The 23,061-nt window shown below is 36.2% G+C and overlaps 1 protein-coding gene across 1 annotated transcript in view; it reads right to left on the bottom strand.

Moving 5' to 3' along the window:
- CLCN2 (chloride voltage-gated channel 2) overlaps window positions 1–23,061 on the bottom strand; it is a 2,181,634-nt gene that overhangs the window by 1,940,706 nt on the left and 217,867 nt on the right. The window contains 1 exon segment of the mRNA XM_044070805.1: window positions 22,682–22,810. Coding sequence (XP_043926740.1) covers window positions 22,682–22,810 — 129 coding nt within the window.

Raw genomic sequence — 23,061 nt, 5'->3', positions numbered from 1 at the left:
AGCGCTTTCGTCTCCGCACCGGAGACCTCTTCAGAATCATTCTGAAGAGGTCTCTGGTGCGGAGACGAAAGCGCTTAATCCTGTTTTTATGTAATTGGAATAAAGTCTATAATTCATTTTTATTTTCATTTTTATTCATACCTTATTCCTTTTGTCCTTGGAATTATTGGTGGAGTATTGGGAGTGAAGAAGACAGCCTTTACTGATCCGTGTTGCTGTGTGTTTCTTTGGGTTACGCTTGTCACCTTTGGTTGACAGTTATGTGTTCTTGACCATTCTCAAGCAGACAGAATAGCTGTGATTCCATGAATAAGGAATCCCTAAATTAATTTTAGTATGTTCGGTGAAGCTTGAATGGCATGGCTAAGCATGCAGTCTAACAGCTGTTCTTGGGTTAGCATCCTTAATCACCACAAGCACATCCAATGTGAAAAGTCACATTAATTGCAGAGTGTACCTGCTACACAATACTCTCTTTCTTTCACCACAGAGTTTGGCAATATCCAAAGTGGACTATTCATAAAAATGCAGGTTAAGTTTGATAATAAGGCATCTTCAAGGACACCATAAAATACATTGGCAGATTCAGGAATTTGCAACAAAAAGCAGGGGGGGGGGGGGTTGCAGCCTGGAAAGTACACTACTGGGGGATTATGGAAAACAGATCAACAGGGCGGGGGTCTTATGGAAAGATGACCATCTGTGGATGATTCAGACAGTCAGTGTAAAGGATAGCAACATACATTCATGTGCACATCACTCCTGTAGTGTCAGAAGGTAACTCCTATCCAGCACACAGAAAATTTACAGACAGTGCCAGCTGGTTGAATACATGCTTGGATGACATGTTTGGTCACCATGTAAAGTCACAGTTCCTGTCCATACTGACATAGACTGCATATGCAATGTAACAACTTAGCAAGTAGTCCCACTGAAGATGACATGACCACAGCAAGTACCATAGCAACTGTAACTAATTTTTGTAAGAAAGCAATCTGTGCAATGTCATGCTTAGGTGAAGGCTTGTTGTTAGCAGATAGGAAAAACAAATTTAATTTAAGGTTTGCAGTTTCAGATAACAACAGATGCTACAGAAAGGCAAATAGCTCTTCAGAAGACTTAAGGTCACTCTGGTTTGGAACACGTTTTCATAAGATACTAGGGAGTGTCCTTCTACATTTATATATAGCCAAGTTTTCTAAAATCATACTTGCATCATTTCATTTATGTCTAGTAACCATACCATATACATGCATATTAAATCAGCCATTTGCAACCGTATCTATCTGTACACACGGAATGTCTGGTTGTGAAATTTAAAAGGGCTGTTCCTTAAGTGAAGCTCCACCCCTTGCCAGATTTCTCCCTCACATGCATCAGCACCCATAGGTCCACGTAAGCTTTCAGCGAGTCCCTGGTTGAATGTAATCCCCAAATTAACCTTAATGGAGGGAGGGCTACACATATAACAACTGACATCTGAGGTGTTAGTGTTGAGTCTGGACTACACATGTTCTGGGACACTGAGCTTTAAATAAATAAATCTTGAACATTTGACTAGATTATGTATTACAAGAGGAAAACATTTTCCATTTTTTTTTCTGAAAATGTGATTTATTTTTATTTATTCCATCTTTGTTTACTGGGAAGGTCCTACTGGGGTAAAGTCCTTATACAAATATATTTATATTGGTGTACTAGAAACTGTGACGCCGTCATACAGGATCTCTTCTGAATCTTTATAAAAGGCATACAACCAAACTGTAAATCCCAAACCACTTTGATTGGAAAAATAGATGATCAGCAGGTGTGTAAGATCATACAGTCTCCGAGGTTATTCTTTGGAGCATTCACAATGACATGTCAAGGTTTTTGTTGTCAATTTTTGTGTGTCAACATTAGTGTTAGATTATTTTACATATACTCATACATATACATACATAGTGTGATGCATCTTGTGTGTGTGTGTGATTAAAGTAAAACTATGCCTTTAAATGTTTCACAGGTTGTTACACACTGTCTTGAGAATTAACCAGGCAAGTAGAGTAATGCCTACTAATTAAGCTTGTATAAAAGCATGCAGCCTGGAAAGCGAGAGAGAGTAAGTTCACCATGGGGTAAAGTAGGGTCCCTGCCCAAGGATTCATGCTTCCTGAGGAGTGAATACAGGATGAGGCAAGTTAAGGCACAGACTTTGTTTCAGGAGCTGAAAGGAAGGTCTGTCAAGGCCAATTACTGTCACTTTTAATTTGTAGCCTGTTGTCTGAAGGGTTATGTGGTGGAGTTACCTCTATGGCCTGTGAAATGTCTAAGACTCAGTAAATGGTATAAATAACTTGTGGATTTACTGAGAGTGGAATATACTTTCATTTGTTTCTTCAAATAAGCCTGTATTTTTTATATCTACTTGCGCCTCCAATGATTTTTAAGATTTATTGTGTGTGAAGGGGATGCATGCTTACACACAAGGCTTAGAGCTACAGGAATTACTGTGGTGTGCTAAACTGCTAACGAGGCTCACATCAAATGCAACTGCATCTCAGTCGTCTTGTGAATTGTCACAAAGCAAAATGATGAGGACTGGAAACGCTGTGAATCATTTAACCTAAATTGAACTTGCAAATGACCAATGTAAGCTCCGGGCAGAGCATGCTGAAGTTCTGCTCAAGAGCACCTGGAAAATTAAGGCACATAAACAAACAAGGGAGTTGCTATGGTAACCGAAGAAAAAGGTTTCTAATGAAAGGTGGCCTGCAGACTGTTCTTTACACGTGTCATGTGAAGATCTTGCAGAATTCTGTTTGTATGCATGTATTTACATAAACGTATGTTTCTGAAAATGTTTTAGCAGTTGCATTTGTATAGTGACTAATCAGGATGACACAATAAATATTCTGATCAGAAATGTATTTTCTTAGCATGGGAAAAGCAAAACAAATACTTTTAATTTTGATGCAGATTTCTTAAAGTACTTTAAGATGCAGTATATAAGGAGGCCCATCCCACAACTGTGAAAGTTTACTTAGCCATTTTTCATCTTGTGACTACCTTGACAGTTACAGAAGCAGTGAGTTCCCAAGGCCCATGAAAATCAGTAGCTGAAAGCACACATCAAGGGTCCAGCACCCAGAAAATTCATAATTTTCAAGTACCCGGTATTAGTACATATAGTTAGAACTGACTGTTCATCCTGACTGAAATGAAATGTGTAAGAAGTCTCCAACCCACGTGAGTGTTACAAACTGCAGTTTACCTTGAAGCAATGAATGTTTTGCAGTGGCAGACTTGTATCTGAGCATTATACAGTCCCACTGAGCATGACTCGTGTGCACAGACGATTTATGGAACTTCAACGTCTGAGATAAGGGGGAGGAAATTCCAGCTGCCAGATATTAGGAAAGGCATACATGCACAGAGAATACCAAGTGACAAAAGCGATTCATCAGGTTTGGCTGTCCAGCTTTCTCTCTAGCCAACCACAAGATGTTGTGTCACTCCCTTACTAACTGACATGACCCAAAGTAACAAATGAAGTCATAACCCTTTCATAGCAATGGCTGAATAGTTATTCCACCTCTCCTATTTCAGCAGACTTGTAACCACAACTTAGTGTCCACACCTCAGCAGCGTAAATCATGTTTTTTTAGCTCCAACATGTAGGTTCATAGTGACTCAAACCAGTCAACCAAAGGGTCTGGAAGCATTCTGTGTGCTCCAGTCCACAGTAGCACAAGTCTGTCAGTGGCATTCCTCAGATGAAGGAACAGAAATACAGACATCATTAAGCCACAATGACAGTCAGTCAGGTAACTGCGTCACCGTTCTAAAAACCGGGGCTGCCACTTTTCTGTATTCTGACATTTCATCTCCAGAGACTGGGAAACAACATGGCTTATCATTATTCTGGGCTTGTCAGCTCTGTGTAAGGAATGAGGAATTTGGAATGCAGTATTCATTTTCATCTCCCTTTGTGTTTATACGTTTCATAACTCATCGAGCATTCATATATCCAGGAAACCATATGTTCCCTTCCCCCAGCTTTAGTGGCATACATAACCAGCTTACAGTTCTAGAAATTGACACTCTAAAATGTCATTCTTCATCGTAAGAAGAATAACAGGGGGGTTAGCACATCTTATCTCTTGTGGGATGATATTAGCAATTTTTTTAAATAAATCTATGCAGTGCTGCAGAACCTGTTATTACTTTTAATTATATACAAGTTTAATGTGGTTACATCGAGGGAAACACTGCAAGATGCATGATTTATTTATAAAGGTGCTGGGAACTCAAGGTGTCATCACCAGATATAAAGTAACAGTGGAATACCACATCCACTAGGAATCATTGCATAAAATAAAAATAGGAAGATTTATTTTAAAAGTAAAGGCATGTAAACACTTTTCAAGATACATTACAGTGCTGCAGAAGTTAGATAATTCTTAGCCATTATACCACACACAAAAATATATTTCACAACTGCAAAAAAAGCATGTATAAAAAAGTTATATAAACCTTATTCAGAAGTACGCACCTCGTTACAACAACTCACTTATCATATAGCATTGTAACACCATATAAATTAGACAAGCACCCATTTAAAACAAAATATATTGGAAAGGCACACACATTTTCAATGAAACAACATGAATAGCTCCCCAAATGTTTTTCACAGCAGTAAGTACTTCAGGTAAATGCATCTCAGAATACATAATCAGAATAAAATAGATTTGGATATGACTAGTGGAGTGTCACTCGTGTTTGAATATTCAGGTGATCTAACAGAAGCAATGACCTTTTTGAATATGCAGTTATTGCACATTGCCAGTCTTTACATGGGTCACACTGCCAAACAGCAGAGACTGGGAATTTGCCCTTTCCCCACTGTAGTGTGACCTTGGATTTTGTATATATAACAACCAGAGGTGTGGATGGGAGGGAGCACCACCCCAGAAAAAATTTTGAATGTGTTTTGAATTATTTTCCCTTAAGTGGTTGAGTTTCAATGAAGTTTGTTTTATTACTGCGTATTCAGACACGTCATACACCCACAGTGCAAGATTCACCACACTGACAGTAAACTACACCACACTTACTAGAGGTTGGTAAAACATGTAAGCATTGTAGAACATATAACCAGCTTATCCATAAGAGAAAGTAAATTATCTGATAGTCACCTCTGCAAACTGGCATCTTCAGCTAGTACACCTCACTTCTGATTGCACTGATCTGTTCACTGTAACAGAAGTGTTTCATTACCCCTGTGACGACCAACCAATGGACCAGTAATCAAGCAGCCTCAATCCTTACCACTGGCAACAGTGGGGAAAGTAGATTGGAAGGATAACAGCTACACACACAGTATTTCTAGATGCATTTCTCTGCATCAAGTGCAATTTCCCTTAACAGCACACAGAGATCACAGTCAGTCTGGAGCTGGTTTCTCCCACTTTCTCCAGATCCCAATAAGACTCCCCACTGGTACAGCTACAGAGATGAGATGTCAGCTGAGGGGCCAAGCCAAGACCTCCAACACCCTCTCTGTCCAACCAGTGCTTTGTGTCCTTGCCCAAGTAGCTGACACACACACACTCTTTGAGGTTTGATTTACACGCACGCACACACACACACACACACACACACACACACACACACACACACACACACACACACACACACACCTGGGAAAGGCTAGCACAGGTTTACTAGCCATGCACCCTTTTGCCCAGACTATAAGGTAGTTATCATTGCCACCAGACAACTCCTTATCAGCTACTTTAAGGCCCTTAACAAAGGGTGCCCAATCTTACTGTGTAATATTAATATTAATACAAATGGTAGTTTGACCAAGAGCAAAGCTATTAAGAGTGGCCCACACAGTGTCACCAAATAAATATGCAAGTACTCTCAAAACTTAAATATCTCTATGCAGATCAGTCACAATGAAAGATTTAGATATATTTAATAATACATAATGAAAGAACAAGAAAATAATATATGTGCATAGTGACAACAAGAAAATAGTATATGTGCATAGTGACAGAGTTCAAAACCACAGGAAATATTTAAAACAACATTGCAGGACAATCTTAAATAAATAAAGAAAAACATCTAAACTAAGCTTCACTATATTCCTGAATACATCTAAGAAAGTTACTATACCCTAGAAACTTACTTAAGAGCAAAGCAGATGTGTGGTGAATGGGTCTTCTTTAGTTGTTGTCACGTCCAAGACAGAATACAGAATGCTCTGTCTCACTAAGAGACTCCTCAAAATAATATCTCAAATATTACTACTGGGATAGCTTGCAAAATGACATACTTTCTTGGCATCTGACTCTATCCCAGGTGAAACCCCCACTGCTGGAAGCTTGGCAGTATTTAGCATCTACCTGTGAAAATACATAGACCTTAGATCTTTGGCAGATTCTGGAAGTCAGAAAACAATTACATTCCTTCATACTGTCAGAGGTAGTAATTAGTTCACGCAGAAGACAATACAGAAAGCTTCTCAGCACAGACATTATGTCTCCAGACTAACCTATAAAGTAATTTAATTTCAGCTATTTTTCTGAAGTTAACCACATGTATTCTAGTTTCCACTGTTAAAATATATACATTTAAACAGTTACAATACTGCATGTACATTTCTACTCTCCTGAAGCAAGGCAAACTGTCGTTACATTTTAAGCAAAAGCACTTTATAAAATACCTTTCTAACATATGTCTGTATAGAACAGTTTGATATACACATGATATACAGTTCTAATACAGTTGTAACACAAGCATCTTGTATAAATCATGTTGATATTCACAAATTACATATAATTATTTACAAAATTCCAGATAGCTGTGTTGGTGTTATCTCCCTTTCGTGGCAACCCCAATGTTGTAGTAGCCATGGAGATGAGCATAACAGCAGCAGGGATGCAAAACCCCAGGCATGGGGGGGTGTCTCACTTTTGACGATGTGGTTGTGAATCAGAACTGCATTTCAGCAACATGTTTTCACTTGGATATACCTCATGCAATTGTACACCCTCTCATCAGAGCTAGGTCTCATTTATACATCCACTGTTGTCATAAAGTGGAGCCTCAGCTATGATACTACAAAAGTTCTAGTCTGAAGATAAACCTAGTACAAGTCTTTACCAAGATTCATTCACCTTCAAAATGTCAGTGTGTGGCAGTAATTGTCATACATAGAAAATGCAGAGTATGCATTTAGATTCAGTGGCAACTTCCAGCATGCCTTTTCTCTCTGTCCTTCAAGTGTCTGTACATGGCCAGCAAGTATAACTGCTAACTACTAGCCTCTAGCTAGTCTTGAACCATCATGATTTTTGAGTGTGAATGCACTCAGAAAAAGTTTAAGACATAATCAAAAGTCTTCAGACCTTTATGACAATTGTAGATGAAGAGGCACTGAAGCTTCTAAGAAGTTTAAACCAAATGTCTTTCACTACAGCTCATTCAACTGCAGCAAGCCAATCAAACAAAGCTATCAGGCCTTTTTTTTTTGGGGGGGGGGTTGTCCTACAACTACTCTCCATGCAGGACGAGACAAACTACTTAATCAATACTATGAGATTACCAATTCAAGGAAATTTTAATCCATTTTTTTAGTTTATTTATTCTTTCTTGACCAAGTTATCAATGTTTTATGCTTTGTTGACTGGGTTAGTCCCACTATTCCAGCAGCCTTTTTTCAGGTGAGACCCAAGGTGGTATTCATACCAGCTAGGGGAAATTTTGCCAGGGCACTTGGAAAACTCCCCCTAAGTATCAAAGTATCTCTGATGAAATGGTCATCAGTCAAGCAACTGTAACCACAAATTCCTCTAGTAAATATACACAACACCTTGGGGCTTCCTAAAAAAAACTGCAGGCATCATGGGAACTAAACAGGCAACAAAACGTAATTAGTAAATGCAACAGAAATTACTAGGTCAGGTTAATATCCGCTGAAGGAATAGCTTCAGTATGTCCCTCATTACACTACAGACTATAACAGCAAGCCTATTGTCAGCTCATTACCACTGGTGTCATACAGCATGTGGCCAGGTACATCAAATGTCACTGACTGCTGCAATCACACTGCTATGGTCAAAAGCCCTACAAGTCTTTATTCATCTGAGCATGGTATTTAGGGTGCATTCTTATCCAAAACTTAGACTTCAAAATGTATCACAATAGCAATAAAAGTCCAGAGGTCAGCAAAATACTCTCTGCCCAAAACAATCCAAATGAAGTCAAAAAAGAAAGATTATAACAGGCAAAAGTACTTTAATGCACAATAAAACAATAAAATGGTAAGCGCTTTCACAGTCTATTTGCACAACTGCTTCTTCAGACCCACGAGCATAAAACTCACACCCCTACTTGTATTAACAAATATCCAATCAGCATTCAACATAAATTAAAAGATCATTAAACAACTAACTGAAACACAAACAGAAAAATACATTCTTCAGTGTATTAACTGTCATGCTTTCAGGAGTTGTTTCAAAGATGCTCCTTCATTAAGCCCAGGAGATTTAGCACTGTTCAATCATATTATCCACTCCTGTTCTTTTACCTCAGTTAAATTCTTAACCCCCCCCCCAAGTTAGTAGCCAGGACTAATAACACTAACACTAAAAACTTAAAATTACGGTTCTGCCCCTTTATCAAGTATATGCTGGGCTAAGGAATTAGTAGTTTTTAAATTTCTAATATCATTGACATGCTCTAGTACTCTGTCCTTTAAACATCTATTGGTCTTTCCTACATAATAGGAATAACATACCACACAATATGCAAAATAAATGAGATTGTTAGTATGACAATCTGCATAAAGGGAAGTTTCAACAACAAACTTCAGTAGTGGATGTGTGAACCTATTACCCATATGTATATATTTGCATGCCTTACATTTTCTACAGCAAAACATCCTTTCATGGTCTGATGGAGGGATATATAAATCCTTCATGTTCTTATAACATAACTGACTTTTCAGTAATGGTCTATTCTTAAAAGTAATGCTAGGTTTCTCATTCACTAACCTCACTACTTTCTCATCAGACTTCAGAATTGCCCAGCTTTTCTTGATAATTTCACAGACTACATTAATATTATTAGAATATGTTAATGCCAATCTCATTTCATTCCTACAGCCTTGTCTGTTAACCTGGTTATATCTAGATGAGCTAGGATAATATGGTCTACTTATACTCTCTCTCTTCTCTCTATTAACAACTCTTCAGTGCAATTATTAACCTCATTACTGTTATATCCTCTCTCAACAAAATTATGTTTAACTCCTCTAACACTTCTTTTAAATCATCTTCATCTGTGTGTAATCTGATAGTTCTTATAACCTGTCCCTTTACAACATTACATGTTACATGATGAGGATGCATACTACTGTAGTGTAGTAAATTGTTCTTCTTGCATCCTTTTTTTTTAATTTGTGTTTTTAATCTGCCCCCTACTGTCTTACTAATTAATGACCATAGACTGCAATGAACATGTGTCAGTGAAGTTTAGAAATGATGTTAAGGCATGTAAATATTCAACAAAATCTTTTACTAAACTTAATAGACCATTCCATAAAATAAACACGGCATCTACAAATCTCCTATAATAAAAAATATAATCTACAAAAATATTATTCTTAAATACAAATTCTTGCTCCCATCTAGCTAGAGCAAGATTGGTGTAGCTGTTGGCACAAGCCATGCCCATCGCTACGCTAACCTTCTGTAAATAAAATAATCCATTAAAAATAAACATATTGTTATTCAAAACCAAATCAAGTAAAGTACAAATTAAACTACCTGTATCTGATGTCATATAATTACCAACTGTCAAAAAGGATCTGATATTCTCAATACCCCATTCATTGGGTGTCACAGTAAACAGGGAGGCTATATCCAATGTAATGAAAACAAAGTCATCATTAACATTTATATCATGTGTAACACGAAACAGGTCATGTAAGAAACGTCCAGTATCCTTAAGGACTGTAGCATCAGTATCTAAGACTGGTCTTAATTTCTTCTCAATGTATTTTGAAAGGGGCTCTGTAGCTCAGCCTCTACTCGATACTACTGGACGCATAGGGGGACATACAGCATCCTTGTGTACTTTATGGAGTCCATACAGGACTGGTGTCACAGGACATGTAACCAGAAAATAATTCTACAAGTCTTCCATAATCAGCTTTGTCATAAATCAAATAAATGAAGTTCTAAGCATTCGATAATACCAGATAACTGGTTCTTGGAAATCAAGACAAACTGCAATATCATTCAGCATTTCCAACATTCTCTCAATATATACAGTTTTATCTAAAAAGCCACGGTGGTGCAGCGGTTAGCATTGTCGCCTCACAGCAAGAGGTTCTCCCGTTCGATTCTCGGCTGGAGCACCTTCTGTGTGGAGTTTGCATGCCCTCCCCACAGTTGAGTGATGTTAAAGACATGCAGGTAGGTGTGAGCATGAATGTGCGTGCCTTCGTTGAAGGTTGGGCGTCGGCTGGCAAACCGGCACCGTAAAATCCACTGCCAATCATGAGCGGACCAGAGTTCCGCTGTGGAGACTCCTAACCGGGAAAAGCTGAAAGACATACATACAGATACCGTTTTATCTAAAAGCACTACACCACCACCCTTGTCAGCTGGTCGAATCTCAGTTGAAGATCGCTCTTTCAGTGCTTCACACTCAGAAGGTGTCAAATTAAAAAAACTTACAACAGTCATTATTGGACAAAGCTGTATGTATTTCCTTTTCACAGACATTAAAAAACACTTCCAATGTTGGAGAAATATCAGGTATATAAGTGCTAGGTTTTCTATGATCACTATCCTGAGTAAACTCTATGAGCAGAGCAATATTTCTAATGAACATTTTTAAATCCATGTAAACATTTTCCATGTCCATATTCTGTGCAGGGACAAAAAAAAGACCTTTCCCTAACAGTCTCAGTTGCTCTGATGTTAAATTAACCAAAGACAAATTAAAAACTAACTCATTAGGGCCCTGCTGCATGTTATTACCTTGTCCATTGACGTAAAAGTCTGTTGGAATCTGCCCTTCCTTGAACGGCACCTCAATCTGCCTTTCCTGTGATCTTGTTGTATAAGTAACAGCTCTTTCAATAAAAAAGCTGAAGGGCAAGTGGACGACAATGTCATTTTTTCATTAAAAACCTTAGTCCTTATGAAAGGCTCAGTGCTCGTTCTACAAACTATTGTATTAGAGGTTTCAGTTATTTGAACGGCATTCTCGCTGTTATAATGTCACTTCTTCCAAACTATTCAGTTGGATCTCATTCTGCCTTATAGGAGATGACACCTTCTGTCTTAAAGGGGAAAACACAATTTCAGCAGGATTCTGTTCTACTTCAATATCGGTAGTATTATTAACACTGATTACATCTCTTGTTTCTCCCTTTGGCCAAGAAAACGCAGTCCCTGCATTAAAATCATTCAAGTTCCTCTGCAGCTTATGTGTCTTAATTATTTGTTGTTTCTTGTCATAGGCTGCAACCATGTCAAACACTAAATCAAGATTATCACTGATAAGTTCTGATGGAAAATCTCTATGTACCACCATTTGCATACTCTTGATATCCTTTAATAGCGCTTCTACCATGGGAGAAAAATGTTCATTCAAGAGGCGCATCTAATATAGCCCAAGTTGCAAATTTAAGCCCTGCCAGCATTTCATCAAGTCTGAGTAGAGATCTCCAAAATTTGGCATCTAGCATGTACTTGATAAGGGGCAGAACCATAATTTTAAGTGTTTAGTGTTAGAAGTCCTGGCTACTAACTTGAGTGGGGGGGGGGGATTTTAAGAATTTAACTGAGGTAAAAGAACAGGAGTGGATAATACGATTGAATAGTGATAAATCTCCTGGGCTTAACGACAGAGTATCTTTGAAACCAGTCCTGAAAGCACGACAGTTAACACACTGACAAATGTATTTTTTCTGTTCCTGTTTCAGTTAGTTTAATGATCTTTTAATTGATGTTGAATGTTGATTGGACATTTGTTAATACAAGTAGCAGTGTTAGCTTTATGCTTGTGGGTCTGAAGAAGATGTTGTGCAAATAGACTGTGAAAGCGCTTACCATTTTATTGTTTTATTGTCCATTAAAGTACTTCAAAATATAGAAATACTGTCAGTATAACAATACAGAGCATAATCACACAAGTACACTTTTAGCATCGCAAATTGCCTCCTTAAGTATATACCATCACAGTGTAACACTAAACGTGATTCTGCATTACAATTATTCTATCCCAAATACTGTTAAACTGAATGTTTTCAGAAAACTAGTTTACTATATATGTATATAAACAGGTACACACCAACATTTCTCAGTGACACTCTTCTTTCAATGAACTCCTACTACACTGTAGATTATGTTTTTATAAGAATAAAAAACACAGTAAAATCCATTAAAACACACTCCCTCCTCATAACAGTCTCCTTAATGAAGACCTTCTGAAATAGATGCACAGCCTTATAGAATTTGGCCAGATTTAAACTAACTATTGTTGAATGATGCCAAATTAGTTTACACCAACTATTTACAGGGTACATTGACTCAACCATTAATATGCAAACACACAAGTATGAAATTTCACAGACTATATTAGTAAAGACAGGGATGCAAATACTGAGCAAACAATGATGACACTGATTTATAGATATCAATAAATCACAGAAATTAAGCAATGAAATATTTCTTTTTATTAAATTATCACGCGAGACATGGGCACACATATATTAATAGGAAAGAAAAAACTAACATTTTTTTCATTTATATATATTATACCGCACACATTTTCTTTATTTCTTTGTAACCACGATCACAGTCCAACATTACATAAATTGCTCAATTCCTGCCTTCCTTTAAACCTTAATCCTTCTCATGAGCATTATTCTGCAAGCATTGTCCCCACAAATTCCATTTATTTCTATGTAACTTGTTCCTTCCACTTTTAAAGATCCATCTTCCAGTTCTTATATATCTTTTACAATATGTAGTACTTTATATGCAGTTAGTTTAACTTTGATTTATATTTTCTAATAACTGCTTTTTGGGCAGCCAGTAGAACTAAACTTAATAAGGCCTTACTATGTCTAGGCAATTCAGATCCTGTATCCCAGCTCAAAACAATCATTTCCTTAGTTACAGCCATTTGCTCTCCCAATATTTCTGACCGAGTACTCTATAGGAGTTTTTAAAACCTACCAACTCATTACAATTCCCAAAAACATGTACCCAATTACCTCCTTGTTTTCCATAACACTTCCAACATTTGATGTCTAAGTGAAGAAAAATTCTTTGAAGTCTGCATGGGGTATAAAAATACCTATGCAAACACTTCCAAGAAAAATCCAAAACCTACTAGACTTTGATGCATACATGGGAGCTATACATATGTCCTCCCATTGTTCCATTGTACACTGCTTTTCCCGTCTCTTTTCCCAATCTTTTCTAACCTGTTTGATTCTTATAGTTATTTTGCAATACTTCATATGCCCTACTAATTATCCCTTTTTTGTAGCAGTGTCTGTCTTAGATATGACTAAAAACTCTACCAGAGCAGGTCTTTCACTTAGGACAAACTCTATCCCTTTCTCTTATCCATACTCTGATATCAATCCTGGTAGGGAAGACAGCCTCTAACCTGTGATCCAAATTTCTTTTTGGCCTCATCCCATTCTATTAACTTTCCCTCTCTAATTACTTGTTCCCAATACCTTAGTTCCTTTGCCATTTTTTACCGTAAATTCTATCCCACTCTTGCCTGTTTTCTGTATTTCTATTTGCAGTCATCTCTACTGACAAAATCTTCTTTCTCCATTCACATGTTAGCTTAGTGCTTACAATACTTTCTGCAACTTTATGAGTATAATATTTGGTGTGGCTGTTGTTATTCTCCATAAAGATCTGCATCTAAAATCCCACGGTTTCCTTATTTCTTGAGGTTAGCCCCTGTGTTATGCTTGTGTTATACATGAACCTTAATTGTGCATATGTAAAACATCCATTCAAATCAGATTATCCTAAACAGCCTTGTTCTACTGGGACTATCAACGTATCCATTTAACTCTTGCCCTCTTTCCCTCCCAGATATATTTATTCAATTTTTTTTATTAATTATTGCCCACAACTTCTCTTATTGATACAAATATGCCTGACCTGTATATAAAACTGCTTGTATCTTACTATCTATATCCACAAACAAAAGCTTTGAGTTTCTAAGCTGATGACTTATTTTTGTTTAGTTGCTTCGCACCATCCTTAGCCGCCATAACAGAAGTGTTTTTAATTCATACTCCTAAATACTTCATCTTAGCAAGCCACCACAAATACGAGTATTGCTAAACCAGTTCTTGTGTGGTTACTTTTGTCTTCATAAATTTTATATCCTGAAAAGAATTGAAACTGTCTCAAGATATTTCACAACACCAAGATGTCTTGTTCTGGATTAATCTAGTACAAAATAATATCATCTGCAAATAAAGCCAACTTTTCTTGATTACCATACCAATTATATCCTTGAATTTTTGAGTCTCTTGTTTTCTTTGCCAATGGCTCTAAATAAATAACAAATAACAGAGGGGAAAGAGAACACCCCTCCTGGTTCCTCTGTTCAAACATAACTTATTGGAGAGGAACATTTCCACTTTGATTCTTGCATCCAGTCCTTCACATATCTTCCTAATTAACAATATTATTGTATCAGGGAATACAAATGCTTCCAATGTTCTACTCACAAAATTCCAGCTTACTTTGCCAAATACTTTCTCTGCTTCAAGACACACCAACACTGGTATTTTCTTACATTCTGCTTCTGTCTGGATTACCGTTGTTCTATTAACATTGTCAAATGTTTGACTGTCCTCCACAAAAACCACATGACCCACTTCTATCAATTTTGGCAACCATTTGCTATTCTTTTAGCTAGTATACACATAAACACTTTATAATTATGGTTTAAAATTGAAATGGGTCTATATGAAACTGGGTCTGATGGGTCTTTACCCTCTTTAGGTAATACAGCCACCACAGTTTTCTTCCAAGATGATGGTGCTTCCTCTACAATCACACTCCTCCAGATCTTTATCACTTGTATTCCTATGGAAGGTTAGAACGTACGAGGGAGGAAACCTGTTCCTGGATACCTCCTTGCAGATCAATTATGCATCACTGTTTTATCTCATATCCATCTACACTATTAGTGGATGAGTGTCATCTTCCTCTAACATTGGCGAAATTAACTCCTTCATAAATATTTCCATTTATGTTCTTTTCTGGTTTCACACCTCACTGGTTTATACAAATTTTTGTAACATTTCTGATGTAGGATCTGTGGTTATTTTTCTTGTCATTGGCTCTCTAAGTTTGGCAATAATGACTTCTACTTTCTGCTGCATAAGTAGTTATTTTAAAGATTTAGGAGCTCCCAAGTTATCTTTCTAAACTGATGCATGTTTTCCAAATACTTCCTTATTTTCTCTTTAGCACTCTGCAGTTGCTTCTCTTCTTATTTTGTGAGATTCCCTTTATTCTGCAATACTTTAACCTTCTGTCAGCCCCTCTTAAACAATACCTATTACTTCTTAACCCTAGCTCATCTTTCATTTCTACCATATTTTAGACTCAATTTTCATTTATCCCATCCACTAGCTATCACTTCTGAAGAAATGTATATCTTCCCTAATAACCATTGAATAATTTCCACTGACCATTCTTTAAATTCCTTTTTTTTAACATGCAGCTGGGGAGTGCAAGTGTCTCATTTCTATTACATTATCCTGCATTTGTATCTTAGTTTTTATCAGTGCATGATCTGCAATAATTATTGGATGAGTTCCTGTACAATATAATTTCTATCCAGTCTAATCCAGGTATTGTACCTTGGGGAACAATATGTAAACTCTGTCCAAATTCCTAATACTGAATTCATATAATCCACACCAAATATTTTTATAAACTTCTTCAGAAATCTACCCAGTTTTGCAACATATTCCCTTCTAGGTCCCCCTGATGCATCCTTACTATTGCAAAATCAAGTACCAGTCCCCACCTATAAGTAATATTCTCTCCTGAAAGCGGATTATTTCTTCCACAATTTTCTTAAGTTCCATAATAGCAGCTTTTGGTAGAATATATATACATGCCAACATAATACATTCCCCCTGCCAATACCACAAATTTACCTTTGTCTTTTTTTCTATATTACATATATTGGAACCCCTCTTGCAATCCGCATTGCTCCCTTTTTCCTCCATCCTCGATATTCTAATGAATATTCATCTCTTCTATCACTACTGGAACCCCTCTAGCAATCAGCATCACTCCCCTTTTCCTCTGTTCCTGATATTCTGATGAATATCCATCCTGAATTCCTTTCTTTGTCAAATTCTCATTCTGATTTATTTCCAAATGTGTTTCCTGCAGGATTGCTATTTGCACTCAATATATATCTTCTAATTCAGTAGTCTTACCCATTTAAAAAAAAAAAAAAAAAAGCAAACAAGAATGTCCATCTTCGGTCTTACAAGTCCTAATGTTTGGCAGGATGATCTTTAATACAGTTAAGTCTTATCTCTACTTGAACCTATGTCACATTTTAAGATGTTTTGCTTTAATGAAGGCTCTCATTCATATATTTTCAAATCACCCCATCCTCTAAAACCATGTATTTTTTTCAACAAATGAAGTTTAACACTCCAGATAAAAACAGCTGCCTCAAATCAACAGCTGTACCCACAGGCATTACCTAATCTAAAATTAAGGTTACCCATGCTAAACTGCACATTACAGCCTATAGTCCCACTTACACTGACTGTTGTCTGTTCTTTTATTTATCTTTATTCCCTCACAGATGTGAAAAATAGGACATATACTTTCAGAAAGCATTAACGTTTAGCCATAAGAAACAGCACACTGGCTAACATTTAATAAAATAAAATTGTGCATTGTTTATTAGGTACATTAAAGTATTAAGGCTGCCTGGGAATCTACTATGTCTTATTCACAACTCATAATTCCAGACTTTATTTTACACTGAACTGCTTGCAATTTGTACCTTTAAATTTTGCATTTCCCTCAGCACATAATGCTCAAAATGCTCATCATTAATTGCTTGTAACTGCAGACAGCATGTCTCCACACAGTCAGCAATGAAAAAAAAAGCCAACAACTTTGCAGATGCATAATGGAATCTTTGTAAATTTCACTCATAACAGAATGTACAGACTTCCCCTTGCCAACTGCTTTCTTTTGCAGACATTGTCTCCCAATGAGAGGATTTGCTAATGGAAAAAAAACAAGCAAGCTAATATTTTTGCATATGCAAGAAACTTGGCATTTTTCATGCTTTTCATCATTTTTATAGCCAATTTGCTTACATAAAAACACTCATTTATAGTTTAAGCAAAAAACTTTACTCTAGATATCAACTCTTCTAAAATTTGGGAAATTATTGTCTTAAGTCTACACACAGCATAATCAATGCAGCTACATTTACACCCTACCCCAACAGCCCACGATCACAATATATTAACTTAAATATGCTTCTGTCCTGCCTTTCTCCTATTCTTATACAACAAAGTCTAGACTTCTTACAACTAAAATTTTAGTACTAGTTTAATTTAATATCTTTAATACATACAACAGTCATGGAAAACAATCCCACCACATTAAAAATGCCCCAGAATGCACTCTATAAAAAGGTGCTTCACCAAACAACATGGCGTTTATATCATGTAATGTTTTACACACATACTAATAAAGTTGTTTTACTTACAGTTTTCCCCTTTAGTGTCCTTCTAAACATCAGTGACATAAATTGGGGTATATGCTTTACAGTATACCCACAAGTTTAACACAGTAAAAAAAAAAGTCCAGTGTTTCGCAGCTACTTTTTCTTGCAAAGCTATATTTCACAAATATGACTGATGCTTTATAATCTCCCATTTATTCAGTAAATTCATTGTTGCTGGTAATCTTCCTGATCATCTCCATCTTCCTACACTAGACTCTAGTTCAAGTCCAAAGAACTCCAGATTCCTCTAGTCAACTCATGAGCTATTTTTATTTCTCTAGAGCATTTTCCTTTGGAATATTCAAAAAGGTTTCACTGGCAAAGAAGAATTATCACCTCTGGTAGATACACATTTCAACAGTAAACCCAGAAAGTGTAATTATATGTGATAAGTATCCTTATTAAAACTTTATACAACCCCATACACATTTTGTCATCCCTCACAGTTTCACATGTCAGTATTAAACTAAAAAATCAATGGCATTACTCTTCACCACTGTGGAATTTACATTTAAGGTTCTGGCTGATTTTAATAATTATTCCTAAGCCATTATTCCATTTAATATGGATTACTCTGAGTAGGTAGCTCTACCACATCTGCTTAAGTTATCAATCAACCAAGTATCATAACAAAACATAATTTTGTAATGAGGCAATACCCCAAACAGGAGACGCACTCTATTCAATTTTTTAGTATCCTCTTCTGTTGACAAATAAATCATACTTCTACATACTTCATTTATAAGCAGAAAAAGTATAAGAAATGGAATAAAAAATAAGGGATGAAATAAAATCACCCCCCTGTCACACCGGAACAAACACTGGTTGCCAAATTAGACTCTGAAAACATATTCAGTTCTATACATTGCATATACTTATGGGCCAGTTTGGAACCATTCTACAAATAAGTGCAATACTGCTCCTCCATGGTCTTCAAATACCTCCTCTTTGTTATAGAAGGGCATTTAGCAGGATTACCCTTAGTCTCCAACTTTATCTACTGATAACTACTTATTATCACAAGTCCAAAACATAGTCAAGAGTACTTGGGTAAGCTGTATGATTTGTCTAGATGGCCTGGACTGTGAGTAAATCATCAAAAACTGAGATTTTTTTTCTCAGTGAGTGAGGCAATAGGAAGGGATAGTCTTGCATTTTCTCTTGACTGCAAATGGCTGAAGGATGAAGCATACATAGTACTACATCCATCACCAAACAGTATGACAGACACCCAGTTTTTAAACTCATTTTTTCTTGAAAAAATAGATACATAAGATATACAACATGTCACTCTGAAAGTTACAAAATAATATACTTTGCATATTTCTAAGACTGGGATAACTTTCAATGATCAATTTATATGAGATATAAGAGAATGATAGTCAACATCTTAGAGTATAACAACATTTATATGATATAATACAGACATGTTGATCTAGTATAGCTCTTCAACAGAGAATACATATGCACACAATCTGTAAATCCTAAGAAAAAAACACCTCAGAAAAACAAACATTGGTATTGCTTTAAAGATGAAAACAAAATTATATACTATATACATTGTAAATTCAGTGTAATGCAAAACCTAAAATAATAATGGAAAACACATCCTCACACTAAGTTATAAATTCAATGTAAAATAAAACCTAAAAAAACAGCATTTATCATTTTAAGACAGAATAACATTTATACAATTTACTGCAAGTATTTGAGGTTGAAAGAATTCTCTAACAGAGAGTGGCAAGGCTCAAGACCTGTACCTTTTAAGCCAATGATTACCCCAAAAGTACAAACAAGGTTTTAAGGATGAAACAGAAACTCTCCTAAACATGAGGTGTATGTTTACCATGATAAGCAAAAACAATATGAATATCAGTAATCAAGTTCCTCAAAACATACAGCTATATAAAGCCCTACCAGCACAGTATATGGTACCGTGAATCTACAAAATATATGCAATACAGAATGGGATCACTCATAATGAAGCATATCGCCACTCATTAATCTGTGAAATTATAATCGTTACAAATTTTTGTCAAGTAGTACTATTAATTAAGATGCTCTTTTATATATGATAGAAATCTGTTGGTAAATTTCCTCAAATCCAGATGTGATTTAACATATGATTACCACAACTTATCTGAGCACCGATTCTTGGTTATGGAAAAAAAATATAATAAATTAAATAACCCATGATGATACTAAACATAACAGGAAAACTCGTACATTGTTTAAAGGTATACATAGCAGGCGGTGTTATAATTTACAACCAATGATACTGTTGATAATGAAACTTTTGTATAGACAGATTAAGATACAATACCACATTCTGTATGCCTTTATTTAAAGCCAATCAATAAAATATCACTGTAAAACAATAAAACAGATTTATAATCATATAGCTGATTGCATTAAATTAAACTATATTCTCTGACCATCTATCAGTATGTGTCAGTTTTATTCATAAAAGCTGAAATATAAGGTCCAGAATAAGCAGTGGTGATACACTATGGCACACCAAGTATTGCATTATACTGATACATAGAAAATTAGCTGTCAGTACTATATAGACACCAAAAGGTAATCAAACCCCATATGATAAATAAATACCAGAATTCATAATAAAACTTCCTCATACAATTGACTACAAACCATCTAATTTTATAAATATGGAGCTCAAATCTAGACATGGACAAGACCAAAAAATATGGAGTAAGTCAGTAATCAACTTATTTGTTTTATTAAGTAATATGGAAAATGTAATTTATATACTGCTGTCTGTATCGGGTAGAAAATAAGCATCATATAATAACAGATTGCGGATCAATACATTTTGGGTGAGGCAATCATTTTTCAGTGTTCTGCCAAATTAATTGCCAGTTATGAAAAATATGTATTTATTTTATGAGAAAACCCTGAATGTTTGGCAAATGAACTTTCCAATAACACCCAGAGTCTACAATAGGCTTATAATGCTATGACAGAAATTATTTTTACTTGGATCAGTTCATCCAAGAAATTATTGGATACCCATTATAAACTAGAAATCTGAAAACCCCACCATAAACCTAATTGTGCAGTTAGATCCAAGGACGTATTGTGGACCGTCCTGTATGGGAAAAGCCAGGGTGTAAATCTATAAAAATAACCACAGCTACTTTACCAGTGTGGATATGTAATGGCAACAATAATGTCTAGTCCACTGAACTGGGCTGGTCTGTGGAGATGTTTTCACAGCTGGTTGTAGTCCTTCCCCAGGGGTATTTGGATGTTGTGGGTCAGTGGTTCCTTCACTTTATCCTGTATTGAGGTAAGTTGTTAGTCACAGTAACAAGTGACATTCCTATTAGGGTATCATGAAGAAGTAGCCTGAAGACAATGGGTGAAGGTTTAGTCCTTTTATTCCTTATATTGTATAAGATTAGAGTAACAGTTAGATGAGCACTTTTCAATACAAGTACTCATCTGTCTGTTACTGTACTCTTACACAATAGCTGTTCAACAGTTGCTATTCTTTATTGAAGTATTTACCCTTAGAAATAATTAACCTGAAAATAAAAATGTCCCAGTGCATCCTGAAATTGCCACACAGGCTAGGCACCACCAGCACATAAACATTGTGTGTTACGGTAACAGAAATATGCGGACATCCATCACTGTCAGCCAGTCTGCTGGTTGCACTGTCTTACCTATTTTGTTTTATAGTATGACATTTTAAAGGCAAGCTTATAAATAAGCATGGCACTCTGTAAAATTAACAATTATCTTAAGAATACTATGTTATTCCAATATTAAATAAAAATTGAGAATGTGTGTTTGTAAGACTAGTATACATGACTATGTACCTTTTGGTGCAAGTTACTCTATTAGATTCAACTACAGCTGATGTTTGTCGTAACTATTAAACATCTGCAGCTTGACCAGAAGTTTTTCACTGAAAAGAGAAATCCTAAAGACCACTTGGCCTGCCATCCCCTGCTTTCCTAGAATCTACATAGTGGATACACAGAAAATCCAGTTTTAACTTCTACATACTTGTTCTGATGAACAGAATAGTCTAATCGGGCTTGGATATTTTCAGGGAAGGCATGAAGTGGTACTCATGCTGAGTAGACATGATTGGGCCCCTGTGCTACCTGATGATACCACTAGAGAACTGCCTTATGTCAGCTCCATGCGGTTTTAAATCACACACTTGTATCAAGACAGCCGCTTGCTCCATCTTTCAGTAAAAAAAAAAAAAGTCACAGTGATTTTTCTAAATCATCTTGTCACTTTATTTAACTTCTGTGCTCCTGTTCACATGCTTCTTTACAAGAAAATGTTCTCTGGACTGTGTTAATTTCACTGAGGTGTCTGAATGTTATTACCATGTCCCCTTCCCTTGTCCTGTTTTAAAATATATACATATGTTACTTTGGTATATATCTTTATATATACCATGTTACTTTGGTGTATCTTTTATATGTCTTCTGCTATAAACTCTGCACCATGTTTGTTATTCTTTATCACAAAGCCTACACTCTGCCAGTCTTTCTAAAGGAAGGTTATATCCAGTACACTTTGCATTCCCAAAGGTGTTTATACAAGGGAAAAACTTTTCTGGTGTTAGATCCCAAAATTCCTCAAGCTTTCCCTACTGACTTGCAAATAAACAGAAAATGAAAGTACATACAGCAAAATGCAATAGTTGGATTTAAAAGTATACAATTGCTCGTGTTACAGTATCAAAATCTACCCAGCAGCTCAAATGATTTAACTTAAAAGAAACTGTCACAGTGAGTTTAGCCTTTCGTACTTCCTACTGCTATCCACCAGCTATGCAAGAAGAAGACAAACTACATACCAACCGCCTGCGGAGCGAGGATCTGAACAAATCCAGCTGAGAAAGTTATCAACACTACGGGGTAGGTGACCCAAGCTAGGTACTGAAGGAAGACATTATTGTCAAGTCCACCATACATCCATTTCTGAGCTGTAAGAGAGCAGAAAAGCTTATTAGTAATGCAGCATGTACACCGTGGCTTCTTAACTTAAATCATTCTCTCCTTCTCACTACAGTGTTCAAGGGCAGGTAAGGACAACAAGGCAACCAACCTTGATACAGGGTTACAATGAGTGAAATGTTTCCCTCAGAGCAGGCCATTAACAGCAAAAACACAACTATGGCATTTCAAATATTATCTGTAAGTGTCTAGGCTGAGTATCTGGAGGTGCTTAACAATA

Source organism: Protopterus annectens, chromosome 4.part1, assembly GCF_019279795.1.
Source record: "Protopterus annectens isolate FY-2018-M chromosome 4.part1, PAN1.0, whole genome shotgun sequence".
In the NCBI taxonomy this organism is placed as follows: Eukaryota; Metazoa; Chordata; order Ceratodontiformes; family Protopteridae; genus Protopterus; species Protopterus annectens.
The sequence above is the reverse complement of the archived record's forward strand: the minus strand, read 5'-3'. Positions and strand labels throughout refer to the sequence as shown.